We start from the raw sequence: 22,702 nt of genomic DNA on the forward strand, positions 1-22,702 counted from the left end.
GATAAAGCATCAGCACGTAGAGCTGAAAACCCGGGTTCAAATCCCGCCGCCGGAGAGAATTTTTCTCCGTTCCATTACTCTTTCATCGTGTGTTAACGTGAATTGATTTATAAGTGTGTTTAATGTTAAGGGTAATTCTTTTAAATTTATTAAGTCTCCATAACATTAAGAATTCATGTACTGAAACTACCGGTAATAGATGTTATGTTTTAAATGATCGTAAGTCCAGTGAACTACACCCGCAAGTAAAGTTGATGATGAACGTAGTACGTACATTTATCAGTAAATTAAAATGTTACAATAATGAAATTTTACAAAATAGTGGCAGTATCTATGTTGGTCTATGGATGTGAGAATTGGGCTGTGAGGTAAGATAGAAAAAGAGTGGAAACAGCTGAAATGAACTTGCTATGATAAGTTACTAGACATACCCGTACAGATCTTATAAAAATTGAAAGAATCAGTCAACTGTAAGAAATGTTTAAGTTAAGTGAAAGAATTGCCTAACCAGGTAAAAATGGTATAAGCATATTTGTCTGACGGACGCAACAGGCACTACAATAAAACCTTAAAGGCAATCGGAATGTCGAAAACAATGTCTCCGATGGTAGTATATCACTGACAAGAAAGGGACGTGACTGCTAACATTGAAGACGATGATGGAGACCGGATTTTAAAGGGAATCCCTTTTTTTATTTCAACACAAAACATGAAATAATTAATTACGATGTTCGAAACTATCTTCCACCTACCAAATTATGTGGTTTTCACTTCCCTTTTTTCCCCTTTTTAGTCCATATTCCCTTCTTCCCCTTTTTTAAAAACATGTTTTATTTTGGTCCCTTTTTGACAGAATATCGCAAACATTCAGATAATTTTCCTTTAGTTTTTCCGAAAGGCCTATAACTTCCTGAGCAAGCGAAAATAAATATATTTCTTCTTCTGATTCCAGTCATTGAAAAACTAATAAAGTGTGGTGATTTTAGAGTTCTGGATAAAAAAAAAAACATTTTCACTTCTGTTTTCAGTTGATGTTGAACGGTCATTTTCTGTTTGTAAAGACATTTTCCATTCAAAGAGGCACAATCATATTGAAACATTTAAATGTTGAATGTGATCAAATACAACACTTCCCTTATGTTGTGAAGCGATAAATATAAGCTTGTGTGTACTATGTATATCCATGAATCTGCCGAAGTGTTTTTTTTTTCAATTAAAATAGCACTTTTTCGCGTACCTACAGACCTTTTCTAAGTCCTTTTTCGAATATCAAATAACACTTTTCCTATGTTGTGAAGAGAGAATGTAAAATTGTGTATGCCATGTATATCCATGAATGTGCAGAAGTGTGTTTCGAGGAGTAATATAGTCCTTATTCAAATCCTTTTTTTTTTCGTTGTAACTTTCTCTTTTTTTTGTCCTGTTTCGATTAAAAATATTCCTTTTAAAATCCTATCTTTAATGATGATAATCTTACTATTTTAAATAAATTGTTGCATTCTGATGTCGAATTACGTAAATATTTATTTATTTCTATCTTGTATATCTGCATTAATTTCTAATTACAGAAATTCTACGATTGAGAAATATACTATTTACCTTAACATTACATGCTGAATCAGAAACAATCATATCTATAGTAATGAAACATTAATAATTACTGGAGCTCCAGCAGTAGATCATGATCAGGTGGAAATTATTTTAAAAGTGATATGAAATTTCACTTTGTCCATATAGCGGATTTCAAATTCCATACATTTCAGCAAAGCATAAAATATATTGAATGCTCGGCGAAAAGAACGATAACGATTATTATTATTATTATTATTATTATTATTATTATTATTATTATTATTATTATTATTATATTTTCTGATTAAATAAATTTGTGTGTCATAAGTTACAGATATTTTTCAAATAAAGCTTACTGAAGTTATACAGACATTCGCAATAAACTCTTTAATTAAACTATGAAAAATATGACTATTTTTCGGAAAATATAGAAACGATTTTTATTAACATACTCAGTCTCATATGTTAAACTATGAAAATTTCAAACTTCGCCAAAATTTGTGATGAAATGAAAAAAAAAATGTCCAAGCTTAAAAATATTATTTTTATATGACATCTTGTAGCTAGAAATGCACTAGTGTGTTGTTTACTTTCTTGCTAGAGCTGGGATTCGATCTTTATTAGATGTCGTTAACTGCTATTACCATTAGTGTTGTCCTATTAATAGCATTGTCTAATATTTACTCAAAAAGAAATACGTAATAAATAGTGATTATATTCATGAAGACATATTATGGAATAATTTCTTAAATTTCCCACAGACAAATGTTCATGTTAAAAAATTCTATCTCTGAATTTTTTTATATTAATTAGGAGAGCGTAGAAGATATCACAGGTGATACACTGCAAAATACAGGGCATGAAATGGTAACATTCAATTCATTTTGTGACTAAAGTACAAATTTGTAAATATCACCGAAGAACATATATCGAACAAAATATACAACAATTATCCAATTGTCTGCTATGCTAAATATCTAAATATTATTTTAATAACACTTTGTCTCAACAAGGTGTATGTAATTAATTACCAGCAGGTTAGGTATGGAAAATGTACAGCAACGAAGTCCAACAGCAAAATATTTCCTTCTTTCAATCCTCCTACCAAATTATATCTTTAAAACTTTTGATTTAATTTAGAATTCTGCCTTATTGTAAATTAATCAGTCATTAGTGTCCTATATAGGGCTAAGGCTTCCTATATAGAAGTGTCTCTGGAGTACCAAATCGGTGAGCCATTCCGAGGAAATTTAGCGTTCTTACTTCCTAATACATTTTACTGTACTATTACAGATAAATGACATCTTGAATCATACACTAGTTTACTATTTTTCACTGTGCATACCGTATTTACTCGCGTAATTCACGCCATCGCATATTTCACGCACCCAAATTATTTACTATATAATTTAATAAATTAATTTCCTCGTACATTTCACGCATTTAATATTCGTGAAATACTGTAACAAGTACATGCTGAAACTTGAAGTAATGAGGTGTGTTATGTTTAACAGCCCTGAATGTACGGTATCTTAAATGCCGTAACGAGAGAGTGCATAGCGGTATTTGGGACCGGACAGCTACCTGTTACAGACGCACCCTTCTCGTCTATGAAAGTCCTTTAAAAATAGCGGTATAGGGTATTGACCTCCCCCTACCATGTGAATGGGGGTGGTTTGAAAGCTTTGTGTTGGATCGCATCAGTTGAGTTTGAGACTCGAAAAGGGAAACCTGTCAAAAGCCGTCTGTTAAAAGTTTTAACAATGAATGATAAATCCCGATATTCGAGTCATACTGCGTCCTTCAAATTAAAAGTTATTGCGTATGCAGAAACACATGGCAACAGAGCAGCTGGACGTGAATTCACAGTTCCAGGATTTAATAATATTCGCTACTGGAGGAAACAAAAACAAGCTCTTCAAGAAACAAATGGATCAAGGAAAGCATTTCGTGGGCCAAAAAGTGGAAAATTCCCTGATCTTGAAGACAAGTTACTAGGATATGTAAGGGAACTGTGTAGTTTTGTCATTTTTACCCTTAAAAATACCAGCTTGTGAAATTCCTCGCTTAATTCACGCACCCTTAATTTATAGATCGAAATTGCGGGAAAAAAGTGCGTGAAATATTCGAGTAAATACGGTAAGTGTTGTAGCTGATAGTCACTTTTACACTTAAGTTTTTAACGTTAGCACTCAACAATCACTTTCATTATGCATATCTATATGGACGAAAATTTTAATAGGGAAATAAGCAGTAAAAGTACTGTATTTAAACATTTTTGTAAACATTAGCAAAGGAATACGTCACGTATGACAGTATACATTCAAATATGATTGTTTAATTACGAGCATGATAATATACGGACTGTACTAATGCCTTGTAATGTTCGAACATGAGAAAGGCAACCAAGACATTAAAAACTTCGTTTTATTTTATATGAAAAGCTAATCGCAAGTTATGTGCTAAAATTCTTAAGGGCTTAAAGCATGATTGAAGAACAGCGAATATTTGTATAACAAGGTGGAACGAACACGACAGACCTCGTTCTGCAGAGCGAACATAGGCGAATATCGAACTTCACCATATTCGACAAACTTGAACCGAGCATAGCGCCACGACACTAGCCTGTACTGACTTAAAATTCAGATTCACTGTAACATATAGGTTGCGATCGTACCTTTAACTAACACAATTCTGGCAAAGTGATCTTGATGTTTCTGCGTTTATTAGCGTAAAGTCTGTGATTGGTATGGACACAGTAATGAAATCGTAGGGCAATATATATCAGATGAGTATAGTATAGATAGATAGATAGCTTTATTGATATTGTTCACAAAAGTACAAAACTTAATAATTTAACAAAAGATCTATATACAAATGTAGTTCTACATAATAAATATACAATTTCCTAAACTAATTAATCTATCGCAAATGACACTAATTTATTGGTTCAAACTTGCACTTACATCTTGTTTTAGTGCATGTTTAAACCAATCGTGATAATCCTTAAGACTTTAAACCTTAATTATTTGCTCCTTTTCAAAAATCTAATTGTAATATTTAGGTCTTATTTTACATAATAATTTATTATTCCAATTATATGATCAGATGTCGACATACTGTAAGTCATGAACCTGAAATAGCTGAATCGGTACATTCCATATGTAGGTTAATCTTTCTTTCTTACAATATTTTCATGTCAGCAGAAACGTTTGCGTAACTTCTACGAAGACTACCGCATGCCTGCTAAAAACAAGCTTGACAAATTGCTTACATAATCAACCTCAATTTAGTTTCATCATTATGTCGCATGTACTCATTATCGATTCATTTTATATCAGATGAGTATCAATGTAAATACATTGGTTATTATTTCAACAGTAGTAGCGCCTAGCGTTTTGTTGTGTAGTCAAGTATATCATTGCAGGAAAAGAGAATTCGTGGGTTCATTTTCTTATTCATTAAAATCTAATATATTTTGGACCTGATATGTATTGCAATAAAATAGTCATACTCGAATAGCTTTCCTATATTCAGGTAGTTATTCCTAGAAACTCCATACAGGCTATTACATCTAAAATCAAGAATTCTGGGGAGAATAATACATGCATATTTCCACGTACTCAATGTGACAGGAAATCAGACTGTACAGTAGGCTTAGAGTTGTGTCAGGCTTAAAGAAGATTGTGATTTCCCCTCATTTGAAAGAAAAAATAGAAATTCATAATTTGTGGGGTAAAAGTTATTAAATACGTAGTACGTTCTCCTTGACTGAAGTAAAACGTACATATGAAGATAATTAAAATAATGTCAATTAATTAAAATAGAATTCTTTGCCTAAAAAGGGAATAGACGGAGGTTGGAAAGAAATGATAAAATAAATACTTAGCTATCAATGACGTATTAGAGTATCAAGTTTGTACTATGTGTAATTAGTACCTAATATAATTATATTAATAATGTGAAGCATTTGACATATTGTGACAATATACTTTTAGTATGTATTGAAAACACACTAAATAAAGAAGATAAATAAAAACTTATCTGGCCGAAAATATGGATTACCCAACATATTTAATTTATACAGATTTTAAAGTATTACCTATTGAAGAAATGTATAAATATACTTTACTAACTTACTACCACAGAAATCAAATAAAACTTAAATCTAATCGACATGAATATCGTACTCGAAAACAAAAGTCTACTTTCCCATTAATTGAGCCTAAATGCCATACAAGCGCAGCTCTTAAACATGGTGCTAGTTTCGGCCCAAGACTTTATAATAAAATTACAAACCATTTTCCAAATTTGAAATACTTTAAAATTGAAGCTTTTAAAAAATAAATTGATAAAATTATTCATAATATATATAATATTAACAAATGTGTGTATTTTTACAAATGTGCGTATTTTTATACCCTTCATTTCTGTCGACTATATTCATGATTTTTATTAAATATCACTCAATAGCTTCTGTCTGATTGTCAGTTTATATTAAATGTGTTTTTCTCTCTTTTTCTCTTTTTTTTTTTTTTGTTCTTGTGTGTTATTTATTGGTTTGAATTAAGTTACTTACTGTATTTAGTAAACTGTCCTTGTAAATTTTACGTTATGCTATTGGCTAAGACCACACCGTACACGAGCCGGCTCTTACGGTAGTGGCTAGAAACATTTTTGTATTATAATTTTAATTTGTACTCGCTAGCTAGCTAGTTAAATAGATATAATCGGATCAAAGAAATTCAATACTGTTTGTAATAAATTAACATTTAATCGGATCTAATGCAAACTTGAATGCTTTTTGGAAAATGTTCGAAAATCGTGCTTCACCTATATCAAATTAAACTAATTTAGTTGCATCCTCTAAGAATATAATTATACCATTAAACAAAATAAAAGTACTGACTGCCCTTACCTGAGTTATCTGTATAAGCTCAAATGTTGGGCTGGCAGATAAATCCAAATAGTACCAGCCATTGTACATCAATCCACGAGTTGTTAGAGTTCGTATGATGGACTGTATGAAATAAATCACAAGAGCTGCAATGATTGCTCTTTTCATAGCAGAGTGCAAGCGCGGTATGAATCCAGCTATGGTCTCGTCTCCGGTTTCAGAGTCCTTTGTTGGCAGATCTGCGTATGTGAACGACTCTGACAGTCTGAGGAGCAGACGTAAGTTTTTCATTCTGTAGCTAAAACAAATTGATACAATTTTTACAGCAACATTAACCGTGAATTTCTCCATTCCCTAGTAAAAATATGAAAGTTATATTTAGTGGAAATATTCAATGCTCTATAAATTCAGTGTTCAATAAGCTCACATAATGAAATTTTCAGTAATTTTTAATGCAGTGAACACTTTATTTGACTTGAATTTATTATTATTATTATTATTATTATTATTATTATTATTATTATTGGAGAATATTCAAAGAACATTTATTTCCTTGTGTTCTTATAGATTTTTACCTAATTCCGATTATAAATATGAGATTAACTGCAAATATTTTAATTGCTGTAGTTTATTTACCAGACGTCAAGATCTTGATTATTTTTTTTTTTTAAGTCATTAAGGGTGATATTGATTGTGAATTATTCATAAGCAATATCAGTCTTCGTATTCCTGCTAAGGGTTCAAGATTTCCTAAAATTTTTTTGTAATAGAAATTCTAAATGTCTCTCTCCGGTCTGCAGATGTATAAAATATGCTAACTTGCATGAATTGAACTTGGATCCATTTAATGTGTAGTATATACTTTTTGAGTTTTATGTCAGTTATTAATTTATGCCTTTTGTTTAGATATGTATTATAATCTTGTCGTCATATCGTATATCTTTGTAATACTATTTATATGATTCCATCCTTCATTTATATGTTTCCATTCTTTCATTTGAAATTATCATCTTATTTAATTGCCATTATTTTAATAATTATTCCATTGTACTTTTATTGTAATTTATGTCATTATTATTGTATTTAGTTATATTGTCTTTGTGCTGAACTGTTATTGGCCACTGGATGTTATACAGCACATTAAATATAAGTAAAGAAATAAATAAATAATAATAATAATAATTATTATTATTATTATTATTATTATTATTATTATTATTATTATTATTATTACTACTAGTTTCCTTAGTTTTGAATTCATTTCTAATTTCTATTATACATTTCTTCAATGTAAATTACGTTTGAGCGTCGATTTTCATGAAAATTATGAAGTTACACATCAGAATTCTTTTAGTCTCTAAGAGAAAGTTCTAGAGAAAATGGTGAGATTTTGGCCAATTTTTAGAAAAAAGTTTATATATTTTTAAAAATTATCAATGATCTTTCATTTATATGTTGGTCTAATTTTATGAAAACAACCGTCCTCAAAATTAGTGCCTTAGTTTTATTTCGAAATATTATTACAAACAGGTTTTCTTGACGGGAGAACCATACTATAATTTTCTTGTATTTACTCAAATTCAAATATTATAGGCTCCAACAAATTTTAGTTAAGAAGTTTAAAATTTTATTGTAGTACGTTCTGAAAACTATTGATAATAAAACAAAAACCATTCATTGAACAAAGCAAATACCTTCAAAATTAAAACAAAATTAATATTCTCTCTGGTCTTTATAAATTAAATACTTTAAATCTAATTTGATTAAATTTTTTCAGGCCACACATACATTAAAAATTCAAATTAAGTTCATGTTGTTAAATTATATGTACGTCAAAGATACTGTACAATTTTGTTCAGGTCTGTAACTTAAATTTTATTACACGGGATATAGGCCTATTTCGAAAATTTTGAAAACTTTTTAATAACTCCAAACTATTAAACTAATACTAATATAATATGGAGACGTTAATACTAAAAACAAGCGATTGCTATATAAAACAGAAATGTTCACCAAATTCATCACTTATAATTTTATAGTACAAGAAGTAACAAGAATGAAGAAAGTAGTGAAAGCAATGAAATGAAGTAAGTTATAGAACATAAGTACAGATTCAAATATCTCAGTGGAAAGATGAACATTTGTATGCAAATAAATATTCGTGGTTAAATAAATCTAAGATAAATATCATGTCAATATTAAATACACAACTATTATATACGAGTAACATAAAAATTGTTCACAAAATTATTAATTTCGGTGGTGTAAGCACCTTATATTAAACTGGAGCCACATATACATGAACATAGCTATAAAGTCGCGAAACGTCTTCATAAAATGTTTGGTATCACTCCTTCCAAAAATAAGCTCAAGAACGGTTGCGATATACAACGAATATGTACACATTAGCATTACCGCATTGTATAGAAAACGCAATTTTGTGGTATTTTCCACGTTTATTGGGAGTCCTGCTACACTAAATAACAAGAAGACGTATCGAAACCTCTCAGTAGTTACTTTCTCAAACTGCGTTAGGTTAGTATCCATATTACTTTGAGCCGATATGTACCGCAAAGCTTGAAAGTGTTTAAAGTACTGTCGCTTCGTTCAGGTGAAGATACGAGATATGTGAGCCGCTTTTGTTTTATTGTAGAACTGAATTGCGCAGACGTATTGTTTTACTGAGGGTCCTATCTTGTATTTCTTGAAATATTTATTACATAGTGCTTCCTGAAAAAACAGTAACGTCTGCGTACTAATGCGTTGTGTTGAAGGGCGGAGCATTGGAATCGAATTACGACCGTTTCTTGAACTACACTGTCACTAAAACTTTTTTTAATAAGTGCCGTTATATTGATTCTTCTACGTCGTTTTTAGATAGGTGTTCTTTAATTTTTATAGATTCATTTGCTAATGGTAGTATAATTTAGATTTATCCTTCGAAGAGGTGGAAAAATTCAAATATCTTGGAGCAACAGTAACAAATATAAATGACACTCGGGAGGAAATTAAACGCAGAATAAATATGGGAAATGCGTGTTATTATTCGGTTGAGAAGCTCTTATCATCCAGTCTGCTCTCCAAAAATCTGAAAGTTAGAATTTGTAAAACAGTTATATTACCGGTTCTTCTATATGGCTGTGAAACTTGGACTCTCACTCTGAGAGAGGAACATAGGTTAAGGGTGGTTGAGAATAAGGTGCTTAGGAAAATATTTGGGGCTAAGCGGGATGAAGTTACAGGAGAATGGAGAAAGTTACACAACACAGAACTGCACGCATTGTATTCTTCACCTGACATAATTAGGAACTTGAAATCCAGACGTTTGAGATGGGCAGGGCATGTAGCACGTATGGGCGAATCCAGAAATGCATATAGAGTGTTAGTTGGGAGACCGGAGGGAAAAAGACCTTTAGGGAGGCCGAGACGTAGATGGGAGGATAATATTAAAATGGATTTGAGGGAGGTGGGATATGATGATAGAGACTGGCTTAATCTTGCACAGGATAGGGACCGATGGCGGGCTTATGTGAGGGCGGCAATGAACCTTCGGGTTCCTTAAAAGCCATTTGTAAGTAAGTAAGTAAGTAAGTAATGGTAGTATAATTTAGTTTGATTACACTACTCAACAAGGTTTTCATAACATGGACAGGAATAACTATTTCTATTTTTATGTAATTAGTAAGTCCTGATTACGAATATGACATTGGAAAAGTGTCTACACGTCACATTTTTTCAGAAACTTACATTTTTAGTTAGCGAATCGTATAAAAATGTGTTACAACCTAGCCACTTTGAAAGAGGTTCTTTTCTTTAACGTAGATCTTTTACACAATTATATATCATTTCCGTACCATTTGAAACATAAATAATTTCAAGGGAAAAATTGTTCCGGGGCCGGGTATCGAACCCGGGACCTTTGGTTAAATGTACCAACGCTCTCCCACTGAGCTACCCGGGAACTCTACTCGACACTGATCCAATTTTTCCCTCTATATCCACAGACCTCAAAGTGGGCTGACAACAGTCAAGCAACCAACATTTGAGTGCACACTAACTCTGTGACTTTAAATTGTGGTTTTCTGTTACGTACAGTGACGTGTATTATGCAAATTAAGCTTTCAGGAATAACTCCCTGTAAAGTTAATTTGAATAATTTCAAGGGAAAAATTGTTCCGGGGCCGGGTATTGAACCCGGGACCTTTGGTTAAACGTACCAACGCTCTCCAACTGAAAACATAATTTCACTTTTGTGGGTTAAATGAGTGTTACCCTTAGCGATAGTTTATTCTTTTATTACCCTTATTATACAGCTGCACGGGAGGGTAGATCACATCTGGCTGTGAATGGCCAAGGGAAAGGAGGAAATACAGTCGCTGTTGTATCGTTAGACAAGAAATGAACAATTTAGCGATTAGTTCTGATTGCGGAAATGTTGTGAGCGGTACTAGTCATTCTGTAATAGTGTTACATAGATCGCAGTCGTCGTTCATGTAAAAATTTTCAAAATAGTTTCTGCTATGTTTATGGGGAATTAACTTTGAAATTACAACGTCGATCAATTACAGACAATGTAAAATAGTAATATACGTTACAAGAGCGGTATGTTGACATTTTCTTGGTCGAGGAAAAGATTGAAAAAGCGAAACGTAGTTGAGCTTCTTTAATTTCCGAGAACATGAAAACAAACATACCGCTCGTGTATCGTACATTATTTTGTGCGAAGATCGTTTATTACATACCTGAAAGACGAATTTCTAATTAGTTGCAATGAAATCTCCATCTTGGTTTCTGTTTAATGACGGCAACTTCGGAAAATCAAAATATCTTTCTTCAACATTGTTGCTATAAAATGTTTTCTGTGTTTACTATACTCCAGCAGGCCGTGATATACGTCTGTCTTCCCCCCCCCCAGTCTATAAATGCGAACTTAAAACAAACGGTAAGGTTATGTAATGATTTATTTTTCATTTTAATATTTTAACAATATTATTTATATAACATATTGCAGTAATAACATCGGCATCTGGAATCTTGTTGATTTTTTCACGGCTTCCTTACTGTTACTTGTATCAGGAATGTAATAAGTTTCGTGGAGTAGTAGACTTTACTTAATTTTTGCAAATATTTAAAAACAATAATTAACATTGCAATTTAGGTGAAATTGCAGTGGTAAGTTTCCAATTTATAATTATTACTATGTTAAACGTCTCTAAAAATAATATGTTAAAAGCCTAAAGCAGTAAAATGAATGTCGCGCTTAAGCGGTAAGAAGAGGGAAATTGTTGTGTGTGTTACGTTGGGAATACTGAATGTGGTATTTCACACTTACCGCGTATTGGTTCTGTGCTGAAAACAAGCAAATACGCACGATCTTGCACAAACGGCATATTACTTGTATTTTGGCTGTAAAGTGAATGAACAGGATAAAAATTGGGCACCACACGTGTGTTGTGTAACATGTTACGTGAAGTTAACAGAGTGGTTGCGGGGGAAAAATAACGTGTCTTTTGCTATTCCAATGGTTTTGCGACAACCTACCAGTCATATGGAAGATTGTTACTTCTGCATTACTAAAACAGAGGGATTTTCAAGGAAAACTAAAGATAAAATTGTGTATCCTATTCACCCACCAGCCATAAGACCCGTGCCACATTCTCCTGAACTTCCTGTCCCTATCCCTCCGCCCAGTATGAAAGATTGTCATTCCAGAGGAACACGAACTATCAGAATCCTCAGACTACCCTTCAACTTCCGCTGATGCCATCCACATTCCCGAACATCATATAACACCACATCTGATACGATAGCCAGAATGTAATGACCTAGTTAGAGATTTAGGTCTTTCCAAGCAACACGCTGAACTATTAGGTTCTAGATTACAAAAATGGGACTTATTAACAAAAGATACCAAGATTTCCGTGTTCAGAAAATGAAACGATAAACTGACTAGTTGTTTTGTAATGAAAAATACTGTTTGTGCCTGCAAAAATGTGAACTGTCTTATGGATAAATTAGATATTGAATATAATCCAGAAGAATGGAGACTGTTCATCGATTCATCAAAACTAAGCTTAAAAGCTGTTTTATTGCACAATGGCAATACAGAACCTTCCATCAGTGGCTCATTCAGTCACTATGAAATAAGCTTATGAAAATATGTCACTAATATTGAATGCAGTAAATTGTAATGAACATCATCGCTGGCCAATTTGTGGAGATTTGAAAGTAATAGCTTTGTTGCTTGGATTACAAGGAGAGTTTACTAAGTTGTGTTGTTTTTTTTATGTTTGTGGGACAGTCGAGCAACAGCACAAAATTATGTGGTGAGGAACTGGCCTATCAGACCAGGTTATATTCCTGGTGAGCATAATATTAAATATCCTCCGCTAGTGCAACGTGAAAAGTCCTTATTCCTCCACTGCATATGAAACTAGGGCTAATGAAAAATTCTGTGAAAGCTCTAGACAAGAGTGGAGAAGCCTTTCAACACTTAAAGACTATGTTCCCTAAAATCAGTGATGCTAAATTAAAAGAAGGCATATTTGTCGGTTCACGAATTAGAAAAATTTTGAAGGACAGCATTTTTTGAGAAAAGACATCACTTAATGGCGATCCGGTCACATTTCTGTTTTCCAGGTACTCACTTTAATAGTTTGTTTACTGTTAAAATCACACCTTTTATCTTAGATAACTAATCCTTACTGTCATAAATACGCTTATAACTTAGCTTTTTCTTCCAATTTTTTCTTTACAGCATTTAAGAAATTTTCCTAATTTCTTCAAGGTTCTTTCTTTTAGCGACCTACATAATTTTCTATAAGCTACTCTCAAATTTATTTTTAGAATTGCTTCCTGAATAAATATTTTACTTATCTGTAATATTCTTGAGAAAAAAGCTAAATATAATAAATTATATGTACGTCATCAGTTTGTATTTATTATCTATTCTGTAGGCGACAAAATTTAAACTTTTTTTTTAGATATTTAGGTCACTCTGAAGGTTATTATTTATATTGACACACAAGTTCAAAACAGTTTATTTTATTTGTAAATATTCTATTTTAATTCATTTAATAAGTTATACCCAGGCCTGCAGAACTCGCAAAGTAGGGGAACTATGACGTCAGCCTCACTCCACTTCTATTGGGGATGATCGAATTCCGCCCCGAGAATGAATGTCGATACAGCCTAGCGTAACTAGAACGCCGTGACCGTACAGGCAGAAAAGGTGGGTGGGGTAAAAGAGGGGAGGAAAGCAGTCGCTCTCAAGAGCTACAGTTCTGCAGGCCAGAGTTACGCAATTAATGTATAATTGCTAATCCTTCAAATATTTGTTGTATGACATTGTTTCACTATTATTATAGAATCGAAATAATTTTGTATTTTATTATCTTAGTTATGAAACAAAAGGCATGAATTCTTTAAGATTGTTCGAACCAAAATGCAACACTACAGTATTTAATCATAGTAGTAATTTAGGCCCAAGATTATATAACAAATTTATATTTAAATATCCTAATCTTGTTAATTCTAATATTTCTAGTATTAAATAAAAAAGTTATGTATGGATTTTATAAAAATTGACAAATTGTAAATTTAAATTTATATATTCTTATTGCAAAATAGACATAATAAAATCGTATTATGTACTTCTTAATTTCAATTCAGGAATCCGCCCCTGAGCACGAGTTCTACTCTTTCAGGGGAGAGCTAAAGTTGTTCTGTTTATATTATATTTCATGTTACAATTATTAGCAAAATAAATAAATAAATAATATTTTCATTAATTATTGTAATTTTAATATGTAGCCTACTCACTGTAAGGAAATTAATATTATAATTATTTATGTTTAATTAAATAAGAGTACCTGATAAAAATACGTGCGCAATATTAAAGAAAAAATTGTGTATACTTATACACTTGAAAATAAAAACTTACAAAAATTAAATATTTCAGTATGAAATTAGTTTCATGCGAAACGTTTATGGTAAGCATAAATAATAGTATAAATTAAAAAATAAAATAAATAGTTGAAACGACCGCAAGATAATTAAATATACTACATGTATATGCATATAATAACAAAAATATGAAAATCTGAAATTTCGCAATTGTCTTCAATATAATTCTCAGTTCAATATATCTGATAATACGTTCCAGCCAGATACACATTGTCATTGCTATAAAGTCTCGAAATGTCTTCATAAAATGTTTAATGTCACTCTTTTCCAAAATAAGTTGTACAACATTTGCAATATACACAGAATATGTACAAATTAATATTACGATACTGAATTAGAAGCGGAATTTTGAAACTTTCTTCTTATATATTGGAAGTCCTGCTATATTGAATAACATGAAGACGTATCTAAATCTCTCTGCAGTTGTATCTATAACGTCTGACTTATTCGCAATCATATTAGCTACTTCCTGTCGACAGACACTACAACACAGCTAATGTGCTACTGATTCTCTCACGTGAACATGTATGTATATATGAATCCGCCGTTTAATTTTGTGCAACTTTTTTTTTTAGATTTATTATTAGTATAGATTATTATTATTATTATTATTATTATTACTATTATTATTATTATTATTATTTTTTTTTTTATATTTCCATTTCGTACAATATTCTGGTCACGAGACATAATCATATACTTTGTCTTTTCGGGATTTACTTCCAAACCGATCGCTCTACTTGCTTCAAGTAAAATTTCCGTGTTTTCCCTAATCGTTTGTGTATTTTCTCCTAACATATTCACGTCATCCGCATAGATAAGAAGCTGATGTAACCCGTTCAATTTATCCTTCGAAGAGGTGGAAAAATTCAAATATCTTGGAGCAACAGTAACAAATATAAATGACATTCGGGAGGAAATTAAACGCAGAATAAATATGGGAAATGCGTGTTATTATTCGGTTGAGAAGCTCTTATCATCCAGTCTGCTGTCCAAAAATCTGAAAGTTAGAATTTATAAAACAGTTATATTACCGGTTCTTCTGTATGGTTGTGAAACTTGGACTCTCACTCTGAGAGAGGAACAAAGGTTCAGGGTGTTTGAGAATAAGGTGCTAAGGAAAATATTTGGGGCTAAGCGGGATGAAGTTACAGGAGAATGGAGAAAGTTACACAACACAGAACTGCACGCATTGTATTCTTCACCTGACATAATTAGGAACATTAAATCCAGACGTTTGAGATGGGCAGGGCATGTAGCACGTATGGGCGAATCCAGAAATGCATATAGAGTGTTAGTTGGGAGACCGGAGGGAAAAAGACCTTTAGGGAGGCCGAGACGTAGATGGGAGGATAATATTAAAATGGATTTGAGGGAGGTGCGATATGATGATAGAGACTGGATTAATCTTGCACAGGATAGGGACCGCTGGCGGGCTTATGTGAGGGCGGCAATGAACCTTCGGGTTCCTTAAAAGCCATTTGTAAGTAAGTAAGTATTATTATTATTATTATTATTATTATTATTATTATTATTATTATTATTATTATTAGGCCTATTATTGTTATTGTTGTTGTTAGTGTTGTGGGATTTAATCGAATATTCGAGTCTATTAAAATTAATCGATTGTACTTGATATTAATTATTATTTTGTTAATGCAAATTCAGGCTAAAAACTCTGACAACATTCGTCTCTGAGAAATCTCTTACTTCAAAGCACAATAGTAGCGTTACATAAAATCTTTGCACAAACACTTCAGAAAGAGATGTAGGCTACTTAGATATGAGGACAGTGACTTCTCTACTCCAATTGAAAGTTGAAAGACAATGCGAAACCCTTTATTAAGTTTTATGGTTTTTTCAAGAAAACTTTAACCTTGTTGTCAGTTCGTCTTCCTAGCATATGAAATAAGTTACATACTTTTCTAAGATTCGCCCTCCTCATCTCTTAGCCATGTCTACACTGTGTGCAAGTGGGAGAGTAACTATCTTCTTCTCATCCTAAAATTTTGTAACCCGATTACAATTTTTTTTATTGCATATTATATACAACTATAGCAATAACAAAACATTTCAAACAGACAATACTTAAAATAAAATAATGGCCCAAAATCAGTGTTGAATAATCTGAGTGAGAATCACCTAGTACAACAAAAGCAAATATTCCTGTACATATGATACAATTATTATACTTCTACATACAAAAATAAACATTGTAACATTGTAAGAGTATATACATTACTTTAACGTTCAGTTCAAAATTATTTCAATTCCTTTGCTTAATGTTATTAGTTATCACATAATTAAGTACAAAAAATAAGTCTAAAAAAATTAAAGAATCTTAAGTACTTGTTAAACATAATAAATAATTATAATAATCATAACAATAATAACAATAATGTACCCCCAAAATATATTCAGTGACCATATTGCCAGTGTAACAATCACAAATATTGTACTGATAAAGAAGATGAAACCTTTCCTACATAGTTTTTTTTTAAGAAATAAATATCAAAAGTCCTTCAATAACTGTCTATTCAAAATACAAAATATTACATAGGTTACATGAACGTATCTTTGACTAGCGCTTTCGCTATTATAATAGCATCTTCAGGTCAGACTTGCGTGATGTTAAGCTTTTCATATAAAGACGTAGATGGACAAGTAACATCGAAATGTGTTAAGGTACATGACGTGAGAATATAAAAATACAATGATAAGAAAAACAAGTAAAATGTGACTTATGAACAGTCGAATATATATATATATATATATATATATATATATATATATATATATATATATATATGTATGTATGACAGTTAAATCTTCATGAGGTCTCAAAATTAATACATAAAAGTATTTGGAGTTAAAACCTGCAGAAACATGTATGCAGCTTATAGATCAAAATTTGTTTAAAAATTGAAGTCTGCAAAACATATATGCAGCTTAAAATTGAGACACAGACAGTTAAAATAATAACAAATTAAAATATTGTTTTCCATCAGTCATCACGACGTGGCAGCACATTGTAAAATCTGCAAAAATCAATAATAAGTTTTAGTGAAGGGACCTGTACGGAAACAGGAAGAAATGAAGTGACGATGAACTACTTACGAGATCTTTGGTGTTGGCGTAGTAGAAGTAATGTTGCCTGGTCGGTAGCGTGGTAATGACTAATGTAATATTTTGTATTTTGAATAGACAGTTATTGAAGGACTTTTGATATTTATTTCTTTAAATTTGTTAACTTGTCGGACCAACATGTCTTTCAAATTTCCTACATAGGCCTATTACATTTTATGAATTCATATTTTTATCACATTATTTCCATATAAGTGTGTGGACATTGCCTTAACATTTATTCCAATATTGTTTCCATACAAAGTGCTAATCGCTTCACAAAGCTGCCTGTGTTGTCTTTGGTTTATAATAAAAACTTGGCTTGAGTATAAAGTTTAAATCCATGTATGTCACAGGGATATGCGCGATGTCACTAATATTCTGAATTGTAGTTTCCCAAAATTGTTTAATCCTCGGACACTCAAGAAAGCGATGTTGAAGATTGTCCTCTTCTTGACAATAGGGGCAGAGTGATGTCCGGGCTAATCTGATATTGTATAATTTACTGTTAGTTGGAAAAATATCATTGACCACTCGAAACCACAGGTCTTGCTGTTTAAAGGTCAAAACACTGTTTCGTATATTCTTCCAGATCCGTTTCCAATTATACACAGGAAAACGGCATACAATTTTAGGAGCTGGCAAACTTCTATTCATATACTTATAAATATATTTGGCCGTGACAGAATTTAGGATATTTTGTGGTATGTAACTGATTTCCTGTTTGAAAGTGCGTATTTGTGGTGCATGACTTGGCAGACCTCGTAAATCCGGTGGATTTTCTAACTTTGTTATGGAGACCCATTTAGAGAAGAATGTGAAGGAGAAGTCATCTCCCTGTCCTTGGACGTGAAGAAGATTCCGGTAGACGAACAGACTGAGTGCTTTAGTATAAGGGTCAAAAACTCCTAAGCCTCCTTGAGATTTTGCCAGGGTTAACTGATCTCTTGGTATTCGCAAGATCTGTCGGTTCCACAAAAACCAACCTGTAGCAGAACGCAATTTCTTACCAATTAGACTTGGAATGGGTAAAATTTGCGCCATATACCAAGCTTTCGACAAAGCATATGTATTGATATATATTGCGCTCTCTTAACCAAGTCAGCGAATCGAAATTTTTGTGCAGACAAGACGTGACGAACAGCATTAGTGACCGAATTCCAGTTATATCGTATTGTTTGACTAAGATCATTGAAGAAAGTGACGCCTAGGATTTTAATGGATGAGTGAATGCTGAGCCAACTAGGAAGTGGGATCTTGTCTTCTTTTCCGATGTACATAGCCTTCGTTTTCTTTTCATTTAATTGAGCTCCCGTTTCTCGACTATACTGTTGTATACATTGATACATTCTTGGCAATGTGGTAGCATCAACTGCAACTATAGTGACATCATCGGCATAAGCTCGAATAATAGTATCTGTATTCATAGGGTAAATACAAGAAATATTCTGTAACAGAGGATCCAAAGTGAGAGCAAAGAGATGCATAGACAGAGGGCAACCTTGCCGCACTGATCTTTCCACAGGGAAGGCTTGTGTAAGATGTCCATTTACTAACAGTTTTCAATTACTAACAGCCATTATATTGCGTAAGCAAGCTATAAAAGCCGGGTCTATGTTTAACTCCATCATTCGTTGTAGTAGATAATTATGCCGTACTCTATCAAATTCATGGTCAAAATCCAGGGAAATAAGCATATGACTTTGTTTATTTTGTTTTGCGACACTGATGCTATCACGAATTGCACATGCAGCATTGAGAATATTTCGGCCAGCCACTAAACATTGCTGATGAGGTCCTATTATATGTGGAAAAATTGTACTCAAACGTGTCTTCATACACCTCATAAATATCTTGTAATCGCTGTTCAGGAGAGTAATGGGACGGTAGTCTAGAGTTGTTTTCGAGCAAGGAATCTTGGGTATAAGTACCATTATTCCCAAACAAATATCACTGGGAATAGTAGGAGATGTCATAAGGGCGTTCATTATTTCTACCATTTCCCTCTCGATTATACTCCAAAAAGCAATGTAGAACTCGACTGGAATTCCATCCGCTCCTGGTGACTTATTCAATGGACTAGCTTTAATAGCTGCCAATATATTTTGTGTTATTAGAGGTGTTGTGAGTGTAGCTGATGGCGGATTCTTCTGACTGTCTTGTATATTGATATTTGGCGCAACAAATGGTTCGGTATATAGATTCTTGTAATACTCGTACAAAACAGAACGTAATGATGGTTGTGCTGTGTGTATTACTCCATCAGCATTAGTAATCATGTTAATATATTTTCTTTTCCCCCTCTTCGTCTCTCGAATGACATCATACATGGAAGTCGACTCCCCTGGCATACTGTTGGATCGGGCTCGTATTTGTGTACCACTATCTCGATCATGTTGAATTTTGAGGATACTTGCTTTAACTTTTTTCAGTAAAGTGGTTAATCGAAGTTCTGTTGAAGACGAAGCATATATGTCCCGCAGTAATCCATACAAATATTCTTCTTGTCCTTTTATTTCCTGTTGTCGAAGAATGCTATAGTATTTCATCCATTTTCCTAATTTTTGTTTCGTGTTGACCCACCATTCTAAAATATTTGGATACCTCGACTTCTGGCGTTGATACATTCTCCACTTGTGTTCCAAAGCTTCTTTGAAATCCTCTTCCTTCAATATGTTTGTGTTAAGCTTCCATATTCCTCTGCCAAATGGAGTAGGTAGACGTGGAATTCGTAGGGTTATTATATAACCACAATGATCAGAGAAAGCGACCGGGCATATGTCTGTACCTCAAAGATTGGACTTCAGGTTCTGTGTCATATATATTCTATCTAATTTTGAAGCGCAATTATGACTTTTATATGTGTAAAGGGAATTTCGGTGTGTCTGTAATTTCCATGAATCCAATAGTTTTAGACCATCGACTATATTTTGGAGTTCCGGGCAAGGATGATATTCTCCGGAAGTGTCGGAGGCGTGCAATACACAGTTAAAATCTCCTCCTAATACTAATTGTTCATTTTTACGTGTTAAAAGCGGTGTTATATCAGTCGTAAAAAACTTCTGACGTTCACGTCGTTTCTGCGAGCCTGAGGGGGCATACACATTCACAATATGGATGTTATCTACTCGAAGTGCTATTCCCCTTCCATCGGGAAGTTCAATTACGTCTGTATATGGAATGTGTCTTGAATCACTACAGCTGTTCCTCTCTCATCGGGTAGAACGTTGGATTCTATATTATAACCAAATATGCTATGAAGGTCCGAAGTCCCGACCTCCTGCAGTAAGCCAATCTGGATGTCCATATTGCGAAGACATTGTGATAATAACTTAACTTTACGGGGAGAGGAGATATTATTGACATTTAAGGTAAGAATATTAATGACATCCGTCATGAACGAGAAATAAATATAGAAAGGGATTAAAGAAAGGAAAAATATGTTTAATAATCCAAAGGAGTGAGCTTCCTTAAACCAGAATGGATTCAAATGAGACATGATTAAATGTGTCAAACTGAATAAGCATTTATCCTAGGTATGTCAATATAATAACAAGTGGAAGATATTAATCTGTTACTCTCAGAGGAGGAAACCCCAACTTGCTGCCTTCATGCTTATATGGGTGTAACCTACCCGCTCTGTTGCCTCCTTTGCTTGTCTTCTGCGCGGCTATGTCCTTGTGTTGAGAAGAAGAAGTGGACCTGTGGCTGGTATCGTCTGCGTCCATCATTTCATTCCATGTCTGCTCCGCTTCAAGTTGTGTAGGTATATGTGTACCAGATTGCTTGTCCAATGAAGATGATGTACTACCGCCTTGTAAGTCATTCTTAACAGCTGACGTATTACTTGATGTCTTACGTTTGTTATCGCACACAGAAGTCAGCTCAGATTGAAGACGCGCGCCGTCTCCTGACTTTTGTTGATCGGAATCTACACGGGTTCCCTCAATTTCATCAGCAGAATCAGTTTCAGAATTCACCCGGATTTTGCTCTGCCTCTTCATGGTCCTGAGTATTATGTTCCCGATGTTGTTCAGTCGTTGGCCCATTAACTCCATCCCCTCTAGACTTCTTGTGTTTGTCAATTTGGTGTTCCGTCTCCATAATGTCCGATGGACGTGATATGACGTCATCATTCCCATTAAGGTTATCAGCAGCTTCACTTTCCTTTAGTTGACTAGAATGACTTCTGAGCGGAACTGTTGATCTCGACGTCGATTCGGCATTTTTAAACAAGTCGCTCATAGTAAAGACAGTTCTAGGGGCAACAGTGACTTTCGCTTTTAAATTTCTGTTAGGGCATGTATTCCGCAGATGGGATAATCCGCCATAGATGAAGCATGATTGTTCCTGGCCTGGATACGTCACATATGACTCGTATGTAGCTACTACAATGGTGGATGGGATCGGTTTGTCAATGAGTATATTAACTAGCCGTATTCCGGTATCTACATGAAATCGATATCGCGACGACCATTTTTCACTATCTGTTTGTTTTACTTTCCCATAATTTTGGAAAACGTTATGTAATCGTTCATTGGGCACCTCGGGGGGGGGGATATTTAACACTCTTACGACAGTACTTTCTTCTTCCGCTGGGGAAAGCGTAACGTCAACTCTATCTCCACTCTGTAAGGTTAAGGTTGATGACCCTTCGTAACGTTGCAGGTAATTCTCATACACTGCAGACGTTTTAAATTTCAAATAAAGAGCATGTTGTTTACTTACAAGTTGAATTGCTTGTAGGTCGTCTTCTTGTACATTTAACTCGTCTGCTATCCATTGATGAATTTCCATAGCACTCGGACGTTGCTGATCCTTGTTAAATGTTGCTTTGATTGTATGCTGCCGAATAACTTTTGTTGCCATGTTAACTTACTATGAACACACGCAGAAATAAACAACACCGTTTATGCAGCAACCACTCAAAGTTAGCTGCTTGCCTGCTCAGACCCGACGCGCTGCTGGACACGTCCTACTGCGACGGCTGTCAGAGCTAGACTATGTGCAACTGAACTGCGCAGACGTTGGTTTCACAGATCGTTCTTTTTTGTAATCCATACAACATTTGTTGCGTAGTTTTGACCGGTAAAACATTTGCGTTCTAAGTGCGTGTTAATTAAGGGTGAAGCATTCGAATTAAAA

The 22,702-nt window shown here is 33.4% G+C and overlaps 1 protein-coding gene and 1 non-coding gene across 3 annotated transcripts in view; both read right to left on the minus strand.

The window, feature by feature from the left end:
* LOC138694745 (odorant receptor 85c-like) overlaps nt 1–22,460 on the minus strand; it is a 49,824-nt gene extending 27,364 nt beyond the window's left edge. For both annotated transcript variants that reach the window (XM_069818761.1, XM_069818760.1), the window contains exons 1-2: nt 22,286–22,460; nt 6,491–6,767 (exon numbers count right to left, since the gene is read on the minus strand). In XM_069818761.1, coding sequence (XP_069674862.1) covers nt 6,491–6,767; nt 22,286–22,320 — 312 coding nt within the window. In that variant the 5' untranslated portion in view covers nt 22,321–22,460. The remainder of the gene's footprint in view (nt 1–6,490; nt 6,768–22,285) is intronic.
* Nucleotides 10,359–10,430, minus strand: TRNAN-AUU (transfer RNA asparagine (anticodon AUU)). Its single transcript has one exon. It is a non-coding gene; the product is annotated as a tRNA-Asn (tRNA).
* Nucleotides 22,461–22,702: the final 242 nt, after the last annotated feature.

The sequence above is a fragment of the Periplaneta americana genome, chromosome 2 (assembly GCF_040183065.1).
Source record: "Periplaneta americana isolate PAMFEO1 chromosome 2, P.americana_PAMFEO1_priV1, whole genome shotgun sequence".
NCBI classification, from domain to species: Eukaryota; Metazoa; Arthropoda; class Insecta; order Blattodea; family Blattidae; genus Periplaneta; species Periplaneta americana.